This window comes from Chlamydotis macqueenii, chromosome 6 (assembly GCF_036417535.1).
Source record: "Chlamydotis macqueenii isolate bChlMac1 chromosome 6, bChlMac1.mat, whole genome shotgun sequence".
NCBI classification, from domain to species: Eukaryota; Metazoa; Chordata; class Aves; order Otidiformes; family Otididae; genus Chlamydotis; species Chlamydotis macqueenii.
The window spans coordinates 2,659,942-2,679,153 of NC_141561.1; the positions used below are offsets into that span (position 1 = coordinate 2,659,942).

General features: G+C 42.8%; 1 protein-coding gene across 1 annotated transcript in view; it reads right to left on the bottom strand.

Moving 5' to 3' along the window:
* Positions 1–19,212, bottom strand: part of KIF5C (kinesin family member 5C) — an 80,201-nt gene that overhangs the window by 43,420 nt on the left and 17,569 nt on the right. The window contains exons 2-4 of the mRNA XM_086751032.1: positions 12,213–12,303; positions 6,270–6,343; positions 2,574–2,678 (exon numbers count right to left, since the gene is read on the bottom strand). Coding sequence (XP_086607158.1) covers positions 2,574–2,678; positions 6,270–6,343; positions 12,213–12,303 — 270 coding nt within the window. The remainder of the gene's footprint in view (positions 1–2,573; positions 2,679–6,269; positions 6,344–12,212; positions 12,304–19,212) is intronic.

Consider the following 19,212-nt stretch of genomic DNA (forward strand, 5'->3'; position numbering starts at 1 on the left):
TTTTGGCAGTTTAAAAATCTTTGTACCCATCTTTCCATATCGGTCAAAATAAAAAGCACTAAACGAAAAATAAAAAACACCTCCCACATACTTGAATCACATCTTTCACAGGAAAGTATTTGTATTTCGCATTCTTTACATGTGATTGATCTTTCTCCATTTATCAATGATTTATCAGGAAAGTATACAAAGAACCTTCACTCAAATCTTACCGTTATCTTTTTTTTTGACACAAAAATATTGAACAGAATGAAATCAAGTCAGCTGGTATCATATCAGTCCAGCTGCATCACAAGGAGAGTAAATGTTGCCAACTGTAAGAGGCATATTGCTATTGACCAGCACAAAAGCAGACAGTTCAGTGCTTTAACATACAACTTACACAAGCTTAAGCAAAATAAATTAAATTACACTTTTAAATGAAGTACATTTAAAGTCCCAAAGAGCAAACCGAAAATGAGCTTTTCTGTAGCAAAAGAGAGAAACAATTGTCCTCAAAAAAAAAGAGAAAGATCAAGGAGGGGGATAATGAATGAGCGACTCCCGAAATAAAAGGGTATTTGAGTCACAGAAGCAAACAGCAATGTGCTAGGGGGGTGATGCCTAACCATACCCTAAATAAGAATTATCCAGGGATTATTTAGCTAGAACACTAGACGGCTACATTTTAGGTATCAGTAACCTCTAGCTATCTAGTGACGTATCATTTTCTCTCATGTGAAAAATAAATTATATCTATTTTTCATACTGACGAGTTGAGCTTCCTATGTGATAACTGCTATTAAATACAGACGTGTTTATCTTCTGTGCATTGACTTCACCTGTGTCCCATTTAAAGCCATCCCCTGCACCAGCTCATTTCAACAGTCTGGTTCGTCCGGACTCATCTGATGGGCTTTATATTATCCCAGTAACACTCTGCTGAGGACCAACACACACAGGAGATATCAAGTTCCCCTCCCCGTTCTAAATGGGTCTCTACTAAAGAGGGAGAGAAAAAATTACATTAATTTTCCACGTTGGCTCAGTTATTAAAAGAGTGTGTCAGTTTGGTTAAATTCTTGCTCCCAGTGACAGAACAGGCATTTCTCTGAATGACAGCTCCTTGTACAATCACTCACTCATTCATTGCTGCTTAGGCAGCTCTTCTGTTAACAGACTCATAAATGTCAGCTATGACAGGAAACCACGGAAAACAACCCAGTGCTGGGAAAATGTGATTTATAAAGTGATAATCTTCTCTGGGGACAGGAATTTACTACGTCTTGGACAAGGGGGTCCCCATCTTGGTATCCAAGTGTAGTATGTGGAATATCATGTAGAACAGCCATAGCCACAGGAGAGCTTTACAGATGACGAAAAGAAAACAGGGTCACTCCGATGGAAGCCATTTTCGTGAAAATTCAGAGGTGTCTCTTCTTAAGGAGCTCAATATTTCACAATTAAAATGATATTTATATAAACGTATTAAAATATTTACATGGTTTATTTGTACTTTATATGCCTGCTTCTTCTGTCTGTACTTCATGAGCACACCAACAAACACGCATTGTTTGAGAAGGTTCTCAATATAAAATGACCTAGTCCTTCCAGAAGATCAGTAACTGGTGTAGAGGTACTCTGCTAGATTATTGGGGGAAAACTAAAAATAGATATATACCCCCAGAAGTGCTTCAAGGGCTTTAACACAAGAAGCACTAAGAAGTTACTCATCTCCAACTTTTAGGGAGAAGTGGGACAGAGGAGGAGAGCTCCATTCTTGGAGAGCATCACCTGTCACAGCAGGAGAAGGGCCAGTACTTTCACACTCTACCTGTGTTCAGCTACTTAACTTTACTGAAGCTGTCTAGGTATACTTTGTGTGTTTTGGGGGAGGGATGACACAGAGGAGTACTCATTTTTCCTGCAATCCTGTACCCTGACCCTACTCTGCCAGATGGACCCATGCGTCCCATGGCTGAGAGCTCCCCAGGAGGCTGGATGAACACTAGGAATTAAAGGTCACTCGAATAATTTGAGATCCTATGTTTGGTATCACAATAAGGACAGGGAAAACATATCAGCTGTTCAAACCAAGACTCAGTCCATCATCTTAAGGAACCCAAACATTCTTCTGCAAACTGCCCAAAGCCATCTTTCCTCCACTGCAAACCCACGTATTATGGAGGACTTTATGTCATTGAGATAGGAACAACATGTCATTATTCTCTCAAACGTCACGTGGATCAATAGTATTTATGGTCAGAACTAGAGGGGCTGATGTGGTGTCTTTGGAGAAGCTGCAGTGAAAGAAGTGTGTTCTTTCTTATCAAGCTGCCTATGTGGTCAGAGACAAGGCAATCAATGGACTAGCAAACCTGGGCTGAAAACACACTCACAAAAAACTTCTGTCAAAGGCTAGCAAGTGTACTGGATTATTTCTAGTAAATGTCCTCAGTAATGTTTTTTTTTGAGTTGTAAAAAGGAGAAAGGAAAAATTCTGCAGCATAATGTTGTAACATGAATGCAGATTTCCCATCCAGCTCAACTTTCTTCCATCCGACCCATTGTGTAACACGTCGTTCTGCATTTACCTTTATATGAAACTCCAGGTTTTCATCCATGGAATAGATGTGATCAAAGATGTCATGTGCAATTCTCGGAATGATTCCCATGAGCTGAGGGTCGTGGAGCTTCCCCTGCGGACACAAAAGCCATCCATAACTCGGAAAGCCCTGCTCAGGCACAGGAGAGGAGAGAGCCTTGTCCAAACACACGTTCCTCCACCAATTACAGCCGGTTCTCCCAGTTAAATCAGATATTTGGAAACATGTCAGAAACGAGAAGTATTAAAGCATTTTATTTCTCTTTCACCACTATGCTAGAAAGCTAAAGGGAAATCTGGGTTGCAGGGATTTGGGGATTAGAGTAATATATTCTGATCCGAGCTTGCTGGGCCTATTGCCAGAGAACTCTGCCTTACAAACACTACTGGTCTCCACGTTAATTTGCACAACTACCTTCCTCTCTTCTTTCAAGAACTGAATATGAACTAAAACCAACAATTTCCCTGGCTGCACAGCTCCTTTTAGTTGCATTGCTCTTTTTGAAAAAGCCAGGCATGTCCAGGAAACCGAACACCACTTGAAAACTGGGCAGAAATATAAACTCAACAGAAAAACCTTTTCTGACTACAGCGTACGCTGTGTTGTTATTGCCAAATGTTTTATGAAACTGCTTAAATAGGCAATTAACAAGCCAGTAGTCATAACTCTCCATCAGAACACAGCGTCCAGAAACTCTAATACACCTTTTGAATATATCTTTGTCCAAGCATCACTGCCCATATCAGCACAACAAAGCATCGTACTCCAAACAGTGGTAGGGAATGTTGGGTTTTTTATTAAATATAGTGGATAATCATACAATTCCAAATCATGGGAAGTCAGATTTTATCTGTAATTGCTGAAGATTATTAAACACTCCATTTTTTTAGCAAAACAGGAAGAAAATCAGGCACACGTACATGTGTTTCTCAATACTACACATGTCTGTGAATGTCTAGTGGGTCACATTGACCTGTTTTCCACGTTTCTCAGCCTTCACTAGGATACTCAAATAGAGTCTTTCTAGACATCGCTTCCTTTATGCTAAAGCGGGTGAAATGGCAGTCAACTTCTCAGCATCAGCCTAGGATGAAGGAAATTTAACATGAAGAACTGACGCAACCTCTCCCTCTATCTCAGAACCTGGATTTAATGCAGTTACTAGGCTTCTGCCCTTGAATTACACATCCTGGGGAAAAAGAAGGGAGGAGGAGAATACGGACAAATCAGTTACATTGCTGACTGCCTTCCTTATAAAGCAGCACCCAGATGGATCTAAACCGTGAACATTTTATTTATATTATATAAATAATATTACCTTCTGCAGCGGAAGCAGTTAAACATTATACCATACCCAACATCCTATTAAGCGTCTCAAAAACTAAAAAGTCCTTGTTGTGTGGCACACCATTTTATTTCAGACTATGAGAATGAAAAAGGGAGTGATTAAATAAACTAAATCCCTGATGGAGGTCAAAACTTGTATGGACAAACACATACTTAAACCAAACCACAACACTTTGTTTTACCTTGCCAGCACCGCGCTGTTACATATAAAACGTGATTAAGGGTACATGTAATTCAGTCACTGCACCTACAACTTCTTGGGCTTTCTCACTAAGACAGTAGAAACTTCACTGAAGCAAGAGCACATTCACTACTTTGCAAAGAACGAGTTAAGATCTTTAAAATGCTGTAACACCAGTACTCTGTGACACATTGAAAAAAAAAAATCTTATTTTTACTTTATTATCAATGGATTTTTATTAAAACAAGAGATGATGGAAGGATGTCCCACTATAATAAAAAAAAAAAAACCCACTCTCATAGATTTAGCTGTAACCTCAAAAAGTTTGGAGAAACGTGCTGCTGCTGCTGCCATGCTGCCATTGCTGTTAGTAAACTCGCCCAAAGCACCAGGACAGAGTTCTCTGCTCATTAAAGCCTCTCATTTTAATAAGAACATTAATTTCCACACTTACACATGGCAGGCAGACAGCAGCCAGTGAAGTGTAACGCTGGAGACAGTGCTGTTTTCTTCCAGGGTGTTGACATAATAACTACAGTCCAGAGGCATCCACTGTTGAAAACGCTATTATAAGGTCAAAGCCCATCAATATAATCTTATGGACAAAAATACTTTATTTTTAAGAAGGTTTTGGTTATACTCTACCGTACGGGTTGCCAAATGTTTTCTCTAGCACAGGAGAAAGACCTGTGTATGCCAGAAAGCCTATCCTGGCTACATTACACTACCTTGTCCTGTTTAAGCTTCACACTATGAAGCATTTCCCATTTCACAGAAAATCCTCCATAACAGCTTTACCAAGAGGATTTACTATTTCTGCAACTTCAGAATATTTTTTTTCTTCCACAACATACTTTAGGAACTCTACAAGAGGATGTTAGGTTAAAAGAGGGATTAAAACTGAATATAGACTTGATACCACTTTAGAATGACAGCTTTTTCTTTATTAAAGAAGTAAATCAGCCATTTTCCTACAGTCATTTTCTTTATCGCAGCTTGTAATTCTGAATATAAATTGGCTTTAAGAGATCTTTCCCCATGCCATGTGGAAGCACCAGCTCAAGCCCTGCAGACATTTTGATTTAATTACACTCAGAGCTGGTGGATTACTCAGCCATTGTGCCATCTGTGAGGGCTGAGCTAGTGATTTCCTCCATCCTCGCAAGGACAGACTTAATTAGACGTGAGGCATCAGTTATTGCAACCTCCAGGAAAGGAGCGACTGTGGCGACTGAACAGCAATTTCACCAGGGCCTGTTGGCTCGAGAGAATATTGCTTTCCTGCCTCTTTAACCTCCGGGTTAGGCAGGTCACCTGTGTTAATCAGCTAGCAAAACCATCTGATGCTGTTAAACAAATGAAAGCTCTTTTTTTTTTTTTCCCTTCCATTTAGCAAAACTTTGCTGCAGACCTGTTCAAAGTTCACGGTTGAACTGGAACGCTCCAAGACATACGCACCCAGCTTGTACAGTGGTGTGATGGAACAATCCTGTGCGAGGATTAAACGTTTGAATGGTTCTCCTTTTTTAGCAAGAGACTAAAATATCTAAATGTCTTCTAACTGAATAGCTAAAAAAAAACCACAGGAAAAAAAACCCTACACTGTCACACTTCACGTAGCAGAAATATGAACAGACTTAGGACTTCAGCCACTGGAATTTGGTATAATTTGGTATTCTTCTGCTCCAAAGCAACAATTCTCAAATTCACCCGTCTGTGCTGCAGCACGCAAGAGCAGTATTCCCAGAAGAGGTGTGCAAATGAGAAAATCAATAACCTAGGCATGAATTTTCATAATTCTGCATGCAGAACTCTGCAGACCCTTACTGCTGTCTTCATTTGTGGATTAACAAATCTCACTCAAATCCTTTAAAATACACACGCACCTAAACCATTATGACAAATATGAAGAAACTATACTTGATATTTTTCACTCACCATTTGTTAGTTTAACTACGTATCTCTAACCACCTCTTGAAAAAAACCTCCACATTGAAAGAAATACTAGAGCTTAAAAGGCAGAAGCAGCCAAACACAGCCAGATCTCTCTTTATATGTCACTCACAGCTGAGTGCTCCAGATAGCTGGCTTGTTCAGGTAATTGGTACGTCTAATCCTACTGCCGCTACCAAACTGATTTAATTTTGCCACCGTACCTCCATAGTATGCGTTTTTCCTGATGATGTCTGTCCATAAGCAAAGATTGTGCCGTTGTAGCCTTCAAGAACATCTGCAAGAAGAAGGAAAACGTTAAAACTCATATTGAGACCTTAAAGCTGAATTATCAGCATTTTGTAAGTCTGCCACAATGCTGAAGCTCAATTAGAAAACAGTTTGTGCAATAAAGAATGGAAGAAATATGACATAACTAGCTATCGTTAGGCAAAAAAAAAAAAAATCATAACAAAATCTACATTGGAGAATTACAGATTTATCGACGTCTCTCTAATTTTCCTGGAAACAAACAAAAAAAAATCTCTGGGCACTAGGTGCTATCCAATATAGCTGTGTAACATGGAAATGCATTTTAAACACCACGTAACAGAGTGAAAATTAAACAAACTCATACTTTTTTTACTACTAGAACACCCACAAAAGTTCACGGCCTCATTAATTTTCAAGCTCATCTGCAGAGCAGGAGAGCAAAGCAAGAAGAAAGTCAGACAAACAGAAATTTGCTTTATTGAAAATAAAGAACTGAGGAAGCCTTCAATCTAAAAAGCAGTGGTGACAACCCCGTGCTGTCCCCATCAGAAAGACCCCCAGGCCCCGAGGGAGCGGAAGGATGGTGGCCAGGGTGCTGTGCTTAGGGACGCCCACCTTTCCCTCACCACTGCACCCGATGCTCTTGCCAGGGGCCAGCGGCACCGTACTCGGCGCCGGAGCTCTGCCGCGGGCCTCCGGAGCAGAAACACCGGGCAGAGATAGAGCAGCAAAGCCAGTAGCAAAAAAATAAAATCAAAAGGAAAAGCCTGCAGAGGGGACTGAGAACAGGCACCGAAACCCAGCTGGCAGCTGGCTGGGCAGCAACTTTCCTGTCCAGGGCCACTTGCAAACACATCTCCTGCTGTTAGAGCTGGCCTTCTCTGCCTCTGAAATATTTCTGTTTCCCACCCTCTATATGTGTACTAATTGAGGCTACCAGGAGAAAAACAGTACCTATGTGTGTGTGAATTTATAGCAAATACACACACAACCCTATTTTATACTATCACATACAATGTCATCTGCATTACATAACATAAACACATACACACACCATCTCCTTTTTTATATCTCCATTTATGTGTATGTAGGTATGTAGGTTCCAGATAGGAAGGATCATTAAATAAGGTACATGAGAAAAATATAAAAAGAATAAAGAAAGAACAAGCATGAAAAAAAAATCAGAGAAAAACCACAGAAAGGTGATTTCAAAGAAAACAAATGGATAAAAGAAAGGAAAGGGAAAGAGATCTTTTTCAAAGACAACTGCGACAAGACCCACATTTCCTATCCAGCCATACTGAGTAAGGATGAAATTGGAACGAAGCCACTTAAAAATGTATATTCTAATTAAACACAGCGCCTAACCGTTTAAGTTGTGGCAGAACTATTTGGAGAGCTGGAGAGGACAGGAATGCCAGAGGTTGTACAGACCCCCCAGAGTATTGCTGGGTAAATTTTTCAAATCTGGCAATCTAGTGAATGACAAAGTTAGAGACTGTAATTACTGTCATGCCGCTATTAACATTTTGTATGAATTTAGCATCCTCATCTGTTTATAAAAATAGAGACACTGCTTATTCTTGCTTTAAGGAAACAAAGTTCAAAATAAGTGATTATAAATAATAATTGCATAGATAAAACCAGCTGTCCAGGCACAGATGCACTGCTATCCTGAGTTCATGCCTGCGACCCATTCCTTCACCAACAGGCTTCGAAATAGGGCCAAATTTCATATTATTGGTATTTCAAAACATTCATTCACCAGTTCTTTTCTGAAGGGAACAGCTCATTGATTTTCAGTTCAACACAGAAGGAACTTGAGTGGAAGGGAAGGGCTCCAGCAACGGCAGCTTGCACACAGAAAACAGCTGGCGAGCCTCGCTGCCGGCCCCCCGGCTGCACCACATTCAAAGCGCAATCACCTGAACTTTCATGGCTGCAATTTTAATGGCATTGTTTCCAATAAACCTTCAACGTATTAGCTGCTTAGCAAATTCCTGAAGACTGCTGATGATCCAAACGTCAAATCCTGCTAGCAGCTCCACTCAGCTTGCACCAACGGGTCTAAGGTGGGAGAACCAGCAGGAACACGGAGCGTAGGACCAACGAGGAGGAGACAGAGATGCAGCCACGGATCTGCAGTGGTAGCAGCTCACGAGATAAAAAGTTCTATCTTGTGTTTAACACAAAAGCATTACTTCCTTTTAAAAAGTTAATCAGATTAGTACTAAATTTCAAAATTCCCTACCGGCAAGGCAGTATTTCATGCAACTGTATTTGAAATTTTTTATTCTAAACTAAAATCTACCTGGAAGCCGGAAAAGAAGGAAGGTTCATTTTCCTCTTTAGGTGAAAACTAGCACATGGGGAAGATGAGCTAAAGTGTCTGGAAGGTGCACAGAGCTAGAGTTTCAAAGGTGTTTAGGCATCAAAAAATACAACTAAGTGTTCTGGGGGTGGTTCAGAAATCCTTGAGCAAACACGTGCAATTCCTGTTTGTTTCTGAAGTACCACCTTTAAATTCCCAGGACAGTTAAAAAGAATCTAAGAGTTCACTACTGCTATTTCCTCATTTTGGTAAACCTGGTTAACTGAAAAAAAACATAACTAGTTTGAATTAAAAAAAAAAAAAAAGGAGAGCTTATTATCTCCAGGTGAATGCAAGGTACAATGTCAGCTCTAGGACACAGCCTAGGAGGAAAATAATCTGATTAATCAACTGTTATGTAAGAAAATTGGTCAGAATTAGCATAAATGTATACTAAGAGACATTGCTGCTTGAGGAAGGATAGGTAAGTCATTTACCTTCCCAATTAACAAAAAATACCTTATTCTGTTAAAAATAAAGTTCTTTGCATCACCTGCAGTTAAAAAGGCCAGTGGTCTCCACAGCAAAAGAGGTTGTTTTTGTTGGAATGCTTTCCACCTTAAGACAGTTAAAACACCATCTGTCAATTGAATAGAGAAGACAGTCCCCAACAGAAACAGCCTGCACAAAGCTTAAGAGCAAGGAAAAAAAAAAAAAAAAATGTACACAGTGACCGAACAAAGATCAGTTGGGATTTTTACGTAACTCATAACAAACCTTTCAAATGGACCACTGACAGCTACAGGAGTCTTCATGGCAAGAGGAAAGACCAGAAGTCCTTTCAGCCTTATTTCTACAACCAAGTTTAGCCCATTACTTATCTTTTCCATCTCTAAACCTTCTAGTTCTTCGACTCGGCATTTGAGGCCCGTATTTGTAACCGGAATAGAAAGTCAATGAGCTACTCAGTGAGAGCAATCCCACCACCCAAAAAAATCATTCAAGCAATTTTCTCCTCCTCACAGGACACACAGATGCGCAGATGTTCACGCGTGCACTAACGTGCTCACAGCTCCAGTGCTCAGCAATAGCTTGAGCCATTATATATTCTCCCCTCAGTGTAATGGTAGGAAAGATGTGAAATCCAGATACGGGCATCCATCTGTGTAGACTGAGAAGATAAAGCTGTTTTCTGGCAATAGAGAGCAATAGGAAACAAAGCAAAAGCGGCCGCAATCACACATTATTGTTCCCTGTCAGATTTAGTGATATTTCTTAGTTTGGTTAAAAAAAAATGCAAACACAACTTCCCAAACTGCGGTCACGTACACCAGTGATGATTCCCCACACGCTTCCACTACCGGTACCTCTGCCCTTGGCAGTACCCTGAACAACCACCAACCCAGCGCCCAGCCCGATGCGAGTGCTGTAACGCACAGGTTGCTTCTCCTCCTCCAAAAATCTCCTTGTTTCTCACATCTCTCACGTACGGAATGTGAAATACTTGGACTTAGTCATCGAACTGTTTACTTAAACCTAATCCCATTTCTTCTTTAGTGAAAAAACCTCATTTGGGCCATTCTTACTGTCAACATAGTGACTATAACCATTGTTTTGGAGCCTGTTAGGCCAGCTGGCATTTTCTGTAAAAACCATCAGCCATTTCATGGGGATACAAGGAAATCTGATAACAAATGGTAACCTTGAACAGCTATCGAAAGAAGTCTCAAAGACTTAAATAGCGCTCCAAGTTGCAATGCACTCAGCTCCTATTTCCATGTAGTGAATTACATTGTTCCAGTCTATCAGAAACAGCTCAGCCCGTTTCACATTCTTCACTTTATTAGGATTTAAACTGGAAATGAAACGTAAGGAAATGTAAGCCCCGAGCTCAAGAGCACCACTCTAGTAACACTGTGCTCTCCCTACCTCTCTCCCCATCTTACACCCTCTTTCTCTCCCTCCCCATCACTATCCTTGTCACTCTCTCTTTCTCTCCTTCTCTCTTTTTTTCTTCTCTCTCTCTTTTCTTTTCTTCTACACCCTCACCCCCATCAAACTTGCCTTTCAAGTTATCTAGAAGGTCCAAGTTAACACAAATACAACAGTAAGTTTGAACTCTATTTTCAGCTAGGACTCTGGAAAGTATTTGGCTTTCTATTTGGTGACTTAGGCACTGATGTAGGTCTTCTAAATTGCTCTCAAACAGAATTTTATTTCTCTCACCATTTTCAGAGGAAACCAACTTCCACAGGGGATATAAATACCCTCCGCAAGTCTACAAACAGTGATGTGCTGCTTTTGTTAGCGCGCACAGTAGTACAGCTCCCCAAACTTCCAGAAGCTGTGTGGTATGTCAGCCACCCAAACGAATTATTTCTAAGCTCTACAACTCCAGTCCCACCAGTTTTTATTAAAAGCTTACCCCTCTGAAGTCAGAATTGCCATAATTAGGCTCCCCTCTGAGAAGAGGCAACTGAAGTCTTATGACTCATTTCCTCTCTCCGACATCAAATAATTTAGCTGCTGGTCCTCACCCCTGATCATCTAGATTCCATGCATGTTGGTTTGCTCGAGGCTGTCCCAGTGAGCCCACCCATTTCCTCCAGAACAGAACCCAGGGTTTGCAGCAGCGCCGCTCGCCCCAGGGACCTCTCCCCACTGGCAGCACACACAAGCTCTCAGCAGATCCAGCTCCACATCTGAAACATTACCAAGTCCTTCAACACCGCTTCGGTAGCTCCTGCACCTCTGAGCAACCCCAAATCTCTCATGCCACATAAACTCCACAGAGTTCAACACGCAGCCTTGCGTTGCTGTAAAAGCACAGCCCTGAGCAGCTCTGACACCATTCCCACCGTCTACATACTTTGATTTAAAAACAAAAACCGAGGACCAAATCTTGGGGGGCACAGGGACACCACACAAGGCCAGGGAACAACTAGACCAGGTACTACTCATAACCCCTGAGGTGCTGTGGCAGCTGCAATACCTTCATGGGTGGACTATCCAGGATCAGAACCAAGTGGGAGGTCTGAGGGCGATTTGAGGGTGGTACAAGTCTTGAAATTTCAACAGTTCATGAAGGTTTTGTTTTAAACAAATAGGCACTTGTGTTCTCATGTTGTTTCAGAATGCAAGCTATCTGCATGCAAAACAGCTACAAAATCAGTGCCTTCTGTATTTTCCTTTACCAGCCCATCCTTCCATTTGAAGACGCAGCTATTCCATGCTCATTCCGTACTAAAGAGTCTCATGCTGCATGAAGACCCTGCTTTTTGTGGCTTATCATACATCACAAAAAGCAAGTATTTGTGCGGAATAACAGTCACACCCAAGGAGAAAGTCAGGGACAACTGCTGCAATTCCTTCAGCTCTTTTCCTTCTTTGTTTGGTTTGGGGTTTGGTTTGGCTTTTTTACACAAACAAGTCCTTAGAAAAAGGAAACACTTGGAATTACTGATTACCAAACTCCCATATAGACATCTAAACATTTCTTATCCTTTCTTTAAACAGCTTGAGGGGCCAGGCAGACATCTTTTTGCCTCCCCCCCAAGCAGGAATAAACAAAGACAACACCTACCTTTAACGATTTGCTTGGCACAGGCATTATAAACTTGTTCCTGGGTTGTATTAGGAGGTAACACTCTGTCAAAGACATACGGCTTCCCTTGCTGCAAACAAAAGAGAAACTCTATAAGACAAAGAACATTTTAATCAGTTTACAGACCAAATTTAACAGGCATCCTGAAATGCAGCATTTACTACAAAGAAAGCTATTCAGTGCAATGGAGACTACAATATTTTGTTGACTAAACAGATGTGACATCTTGTGTGCTCCAAAACCATCTTTTCTATAGCTGGCAAATAAAATGTGGCATATGTTTTCTGTGTGTTCACATTTGGGTCAGCAGTTACAGTTGCAGGAAACAAGAAGCTGAAATATTAGCAACTGAAAGTTGATTATTTTCTCTCTCTCCTAGGACTGAAGGGGGAATAGCCATACAAATATTTGCAAAAGATTTGCTGTTCATTACTGAAAGCTGTGGTGTGAGAAACAGCAGCCAGAGCTGAGAGAAGGAGAAGTCTGCAGCTCCTGGGAGCCGCCTTCTGCCGAGGCCGGGGTGGCCAGCACGGTCCAAGCGTGGTCCCAGCACGCTATGTGTGCCTTCAGCAGAAACAGCCTGGTTTCAATTCTACGCCAAACATGCAAACCTGTGTGGGTAAAACCATAGGTTAGACCCAAACCAGGCAGCCCAGTCAGACTGTGATGTTGCCCTAAGCCTGCATTTTATTCACAAATTGTCATGATTGTTATCCTTAGCACCAACAAATAACAAGATGCCATGTGGAAAGAGCTCCAAAACGATGTTCTGGATAGAATCAGCCCATTTCCAAGCACCACCACCCTCTCACCACAGGCACCGAGGTGCCCTAGCTCCCAGGTGACAGCACGGCTGACACTTCGCCGTGTGTACATACCGCACAACCCGCACGCACGCTTCCAGAAAATTGTGATTCCTCTTTGTAGCCAGTATAATTGGTTACAAGAGAAACACATACTAGCAATCCTAAAAATAGGTTTGCATGACACTTAAAAGGCAAATCAATTCTTAAGACAGCAGTTCAGCTCCTTACAACTCAAAAACAAGCAAGACATTTGCATTTAAAATACAATTCCTTTATTTAAAGTTACACTAAGCGGACGCGTAACATCTTCCTTATCTTCCATCAAAGGCTGTAGTATTTCTCTCCGAAGACGTGACACCTGCTCCAAGAACAGCCTGACGAGCGCTTCAAAGCCGACTGCGAGGTGGCTGGGTACCCGATGCGGGAGCCTCGTTCTGTCGCGTCGACGTGCCACTTCTGCCACTTGCAGCCAGCTGTTCAAACGCGGTGCGCAATTAGTCACTTTTGTCACACTTTGATTTTACTTCAAGCAGATCACAAGCTTTCGCTTGCCTGCTCCTTAAACTCAGGTACTTAACAGCCACAGGGGAAAAACAGACAGAGAGGTGTTTGCTTGCAATGTGTGTTCTTCATGTTTCATCCCAGAGTTTTGGATCTGAAGGATAAGAAGGCAATTTATAAATCGTTTAGTAAATAATTCATGGTCTTGTGCTGGCGTGGGGCGAACACTGGGCCATCCAAGCAGCCCACTTGGTAAGACACAAGCCCAAAGAGGCGACTCAGACCGACATCACCAATGCAGCCCCAGCCCCCAGTTCTCCGCCGAGCCCGGGAGAGAGCGGAGGGGGTGCTGGGAGCACCCAGCTGGCACCTACCCCAAACTCTGTCCCTCCACAGCTTTCCACGGACAGCGCACGTTCTGTGGCTCTCAGCTGGACAAAGCTCTTTGTTCCCAGGATGGAAAGGGCTGCCCAGCCCTGCTATAACCAGTCTGGAACAGTTTCTCAAAGTATTAGCTAAGGAATGTGAGAGAGCAGCGGAGAGCAATGCCAGCACACCATCCTACCACAGCCAACCAGCACACATTGCTCCGGCGCAATCAATCCAGCTCTTCTACTGAGCTCTCCACAACGATAATGTCAGAGAGCCCCAAAAAACAATCCCATCATCAATGTGCTGCAGGCAGCTGAAAGAGGCACTGGCCACAACTGTTATTGAGCTGCCAAACTGAAAAGCTACAAATGTAAAGCAGCAATTCACAAACGTGCTATGTAGGTGAAACTTCTTCCTTGGGATTTTGTTCTGGGAAGCTACCAGACTGGAACACCCAACGGTGATATCTGAAAAAAATAAATGAATGTGAGGGATCACAAAGCACCTCTCACCAACCGCACCAAATGAGAGCGCTTCATTATCCAAGCAGCACTTACGGGTTTTTTGGGGAGGTTTTCTGTGCTTCGTCTCCGCATTGATCTTAGACAAAGCCAACTCAAGCTCACAAAGGAGAGTATAATGAGTGGGCACCCTCTGCCTATCCTCAGTTTGAGGGTTTATACTTCTGTTGCTCTACCACTGCTTCTCCTCTGCCCTAAAACCTCTCCATCCTGATCAACCCTCTTCTCCCCACCTACACTCCCTGCTCCTTATGCTCCTCATCCTCCTCTCTTTCCTTGTTCAGAAATTCCTGCTTGGGTCTCTGATGTTGGAGAAATGTTGGGCACCTCCTGTGTCACCCACTCACCTTGTTCAGCTCTCTGACCTTTCTGTCCCACCAGCTCTCCTTGGAGTCCTCCTCATCATCAGCTCCAGGCTCCTGCTGGCACACTGTGACCTTCACCACCTCACCCCTTCCACGGCCCAGCCGGGCAGCTCACAGACCCCACTCTGCACGTGTCCCGCAGGAGATCAACCTCAGCTTAGAGGGGCTGGAGGAGACCACCACACCTTCAGCAGGGAGAAGATGCCCAGCCTGAAGGAAAGCTGTGGCAACTCAGCTGCCAAGATACTGTTAAGATAGAAGACTTTCCTCTGGAGCTAACTACAATTTGGGTTTTGGTTTTGGTTGTTTTGGAGGGTGCTATTGTTATAAGCTCTTAATGTCTGACAGACTTTTCTCAAAGGTAACAAAAGCCATAGCCATCCTACAAAGACAACATGCTGGCAGATCCAAAGGTTCTGCTCCAAAACAGAGAGGGAGGCTGAGCAAGCAGGACCATCACCTTATTTTTGGCATGTTCCCAAGCGGTACTTTTTCCCCTATTGTCATTTTCAGAAATAACACAAGTGCTTTTATTTTTTTTTTTTTCCAAATGTAACTCAGCTTGAGTTAATACCAAAATCAGGAGGATTTCAGCCTTATTAGCGCTTATTCAAGAAAGCACTAAGCAGCTAGAAATAAAGTGTTATTTCCTGCGTTGATGCTCACAGGTTTATCTGCGTGCTGCCTCCATACGTTATTTTTCAAACTTTCTCATTATATGCAGTGTATTATCTCATACATAAATCACATCTTCCTGCCTATGCGATTACTTCCTACAGTCCTCCTGACAATCTGTTCCATTAACGTATGCCACTGCCGCATAATGGCTAGGGTAAGCGCTCCGATCCACCCACACGATTCCTGCTGAAGCTGTATTGACAGCGAGATGGATCCTGTTCTGGCCCTTCGATAGCACAGACAATGCCATTCGTATGTATTGCCAATTATTATTTCACCGGCTTCACGGTTAGAGTTTTCTGTTGAGTTTACAGGCTTGGCATTTAAGAAAAATCTGTGGATTTCACAAGCACAAAAAGGATCTTAACCATAAATTGTGCTACCAAACCCATCATTTGACAGGCAACATGACAGAGCAGTACTATCTCTAGAAGCTAGCGCAGCCTCAATCAAATATAACCAGATACATTTCCTGTTTAAAAGAGAAATCTCAACTCTCCTAAACTCCACACAGACAGGAAATGAGAAGCGCTCAGTGCTTAGAGCTGCATGCTAACAATTAGGAGCCCTAATGCAATTTCATTATTAATTCCCTGTGATCTTCAGACAGACGTTCAGGGCCGACTCCACCACTGTCTCTGCAGGTTATGGTGCTGAGCAAGACGACATCTGACTTTCAGGCACGTGAGCTCGGAGGCAGAATCCATCCCCAAAGTGCCATACAAAAACCGTGGGCAAGGCGAGATGGCTTACAACAGAATTTCCAACAGCCAGCACGTAGCTCAGATATATAATAGCTAAAGTAAAAAGGAAGAGGAGAGCATACAAAATGCTGGGTTTCTTGGCTTTTGAGGGGCTGTAAGGAGATATTTGACCCTGATGAGGAATTATAGCCTGAAACCATGCCCCAGAATTAGAGATACCATCCAGATTTATCCCAGGACAGATGCAAGTTTGTTCTGCCTGAGCAGACAACAGCTGTGAGGAAGTTACATGCCCACTGGCAGTGGTGAACGTGCCTAGCGCAGTTCTGACCCCAGACATACAAGCTCTGCCGATGGTGGAGCTCATTCCTACCTGTCTGCAAAATACCACATCAGCACATCCTCGAGGGGGACACCGTTTTGAATGAGATTCAAGAAGAGATCATGCAGTCTTTTTTAACAGAAACACATCCATCAGTCCACCCAAGGCTCATCTCCACGCATCCCGAGGAGCGCAGAAGCACAGAGGCAGGCGGGGGACAGAAATGGCAGACTGCAGGAAGAGGTACCTGCCAAGGCTGTCCCTGGAGAGCATCTGCCCCATGGTCCAGGTGTGAAAGCTGTCAAGATGGCTCTCACGATCACCTTTCAGAGTGCTTATGGGTACAGCACACAGTATGGGATGTAGGGGAAGATCATTTTGGGACTGCATCAGTTAGGGGAGGACAAAGGCAAGGAAAGGGAGAGATGTGGGTGATTTGGGGAGGAACAAACATGGGATGAAGAGACAAAAGCATGAGCCATGTAAGCAGGCTGCTGGTCACTATGTTTGTCCGGCCATGCCCCACACCTGATCAGCACTGTCCTATCTTCTTACTAAATTCCTTTCTAACTCTCTTTCTGGGCGAGGGAGTTCCTTGCGCGTGCATGCATGTGTACGGAGGTCTGAGCACCAGCGACTGAAGCAGGACCACAGGTCACAAGGTCCATGTGTCTGTGCTGCCAGCTGCACCTCTGTGTGAGGAGGTCACACAGAGAGCGCGTACAGAGGGTGCCTCTCACTCATCTTAGTCCTCCCTCCCCTCAGAAGGCAGGGAGGTTCTTTTCTCCACAACCTGGTCAACCCCTGTAAAAGGGGTGCATCAGCCATGCAATCATCAGCCAGTAGCTCGGGAAAACTTTTGGTCCCTGCAGAAACAAAACAGTGCCAAATCACGTGGCTCGGATTGTCAGATGAAGCGTTTGGCAAACCGTGACTCCGCTGAAACTTTGTCATTATTATTCTGGCTCCCTACTCAAGTCAAAGAGTTTTATTGATGCAGTTGGAACGAACGGATCTACGAGTGGGTTTAACACGCCATACAAGATGCCCCTGACAGTACACACAATGGATGAGCATACAGGTAATAGAGTCATGGGATACGCAGGAGCTTAATTAATGGGAAATTATTTCCCAGCTAGTTTTCACTATCATAAGTGCTCTTGTAGGAGAGGTTTTATAAATAAAAGATATGTAATTGCAGGCCTGGAAGACAGATTTTTTCAAAGAGCAAAAAGCAAACTATCACCAGCAGCAATTCAATTTTTCAGTGCAGGCACATCCCTCGTGCAGCAGTTTCTCCCTCAGAAGGTGGCATAAAACACATTTCTTCCCTTTAATTCCTATGTAGTAGAATTAAAGGAATTAAATTAAACTTGCTCCATTCACAAGTGGGATAAATAGCTGGCCCTGCAAATTTCCCCTGGAATTAGACATAACTTCTTAGACAGAATGACTTATTTTCCTCACAAGTTATACAGATTCTGCAACTACAAGGTTGTCAGTACTTTGCTGATAAAGCACAAGAACTGAACAGGATTTACCCCATTCTCCTGAAGCTGTCTATCTTCAGTGAGGATTGAAATCAAGAGCATTAAAGACAGACAAAGCAAATAAAGGCATGTTAGCCAAACAGTTAAATTTAGTTATTATGTTTTTCCTTTGTTCAGCCATATGGACTACGGAAATGCCACTGCCATCCTATCCATTTTCTATGCTAGCTTGCCCTTTAAAAACACTGAGGCAATAGCAATTCACCAAGTAGATCAGAGTTCAGAACACTTGGGATATTAAAAAAAGAGAAAATTTATTCAAAATAACCTGAATACACTCCATAGTCAAACCAAGTTCTCCAAAATAAATTCTTAAATCTTGGTAATATTCCTAAAATACAGTTGGAAAGTAAATCAAAACAAGTAGTCATGTATGAAGAGGCACTGCAGAGCAATCTGAGTCAAACACAGCATTACTTTTGCATAGCAGGCTTAATTATTGATCTACCTTATGAATATTTCTGTGGAGCTGATGGAATTTGGCTCGTGGCCAGAGATCCACTTCTAGCTTTCACTCTCTACAGGAAGAACCTTTCACTCCTTGCTATAACTCCTGTTTTCAGAAAGCATTATTTTACTTTGGTACAGATTGGCAATTTAGGAAACCAAGTCTTAGAAATTATTTTAAAGCTTTTCTTCTACGTAAATGCATGATCTGGAAAATACACTCCTCAAGAAATCTTATATGAATTTTAAATACAAAGATCTCCCAGTACAAAGCCAACTATTAAACAATACCCTTTGGCAACAATCATTTAGACTTCTGACACAGCAATATCCAGAGTCACAGCGATATCCAGAGTCACAGCTATTACTATTTACTTGTGTTGGTAGAAGTTAGTCAGCACGGTGTGGAGGATGAGATGAACCCGGTGTATTCAGCCACCCGCCACCACAGACCCTGCAGACGCTCTAACTCCTCGCTGGCTCTTCTCAGCCGCTCAGATGGGACGTTACCAACATAACTCTAGCCACAAAAATAAAAAAGCAGTGCAAACAGCCTCGCGGCCCCTAGCCCAGCCATCAGATGATAAACTGCAGGCTCACACACTCCCCACAGCTGGGACGAAGGCTGGGCGAGGGGCTGGAGAAGCAGCATCCCAGTGCGTGCAAGGCTCAGGAGCTCCATCACTGCTGGAGGCTGTAGCCCAGCTGGGAGC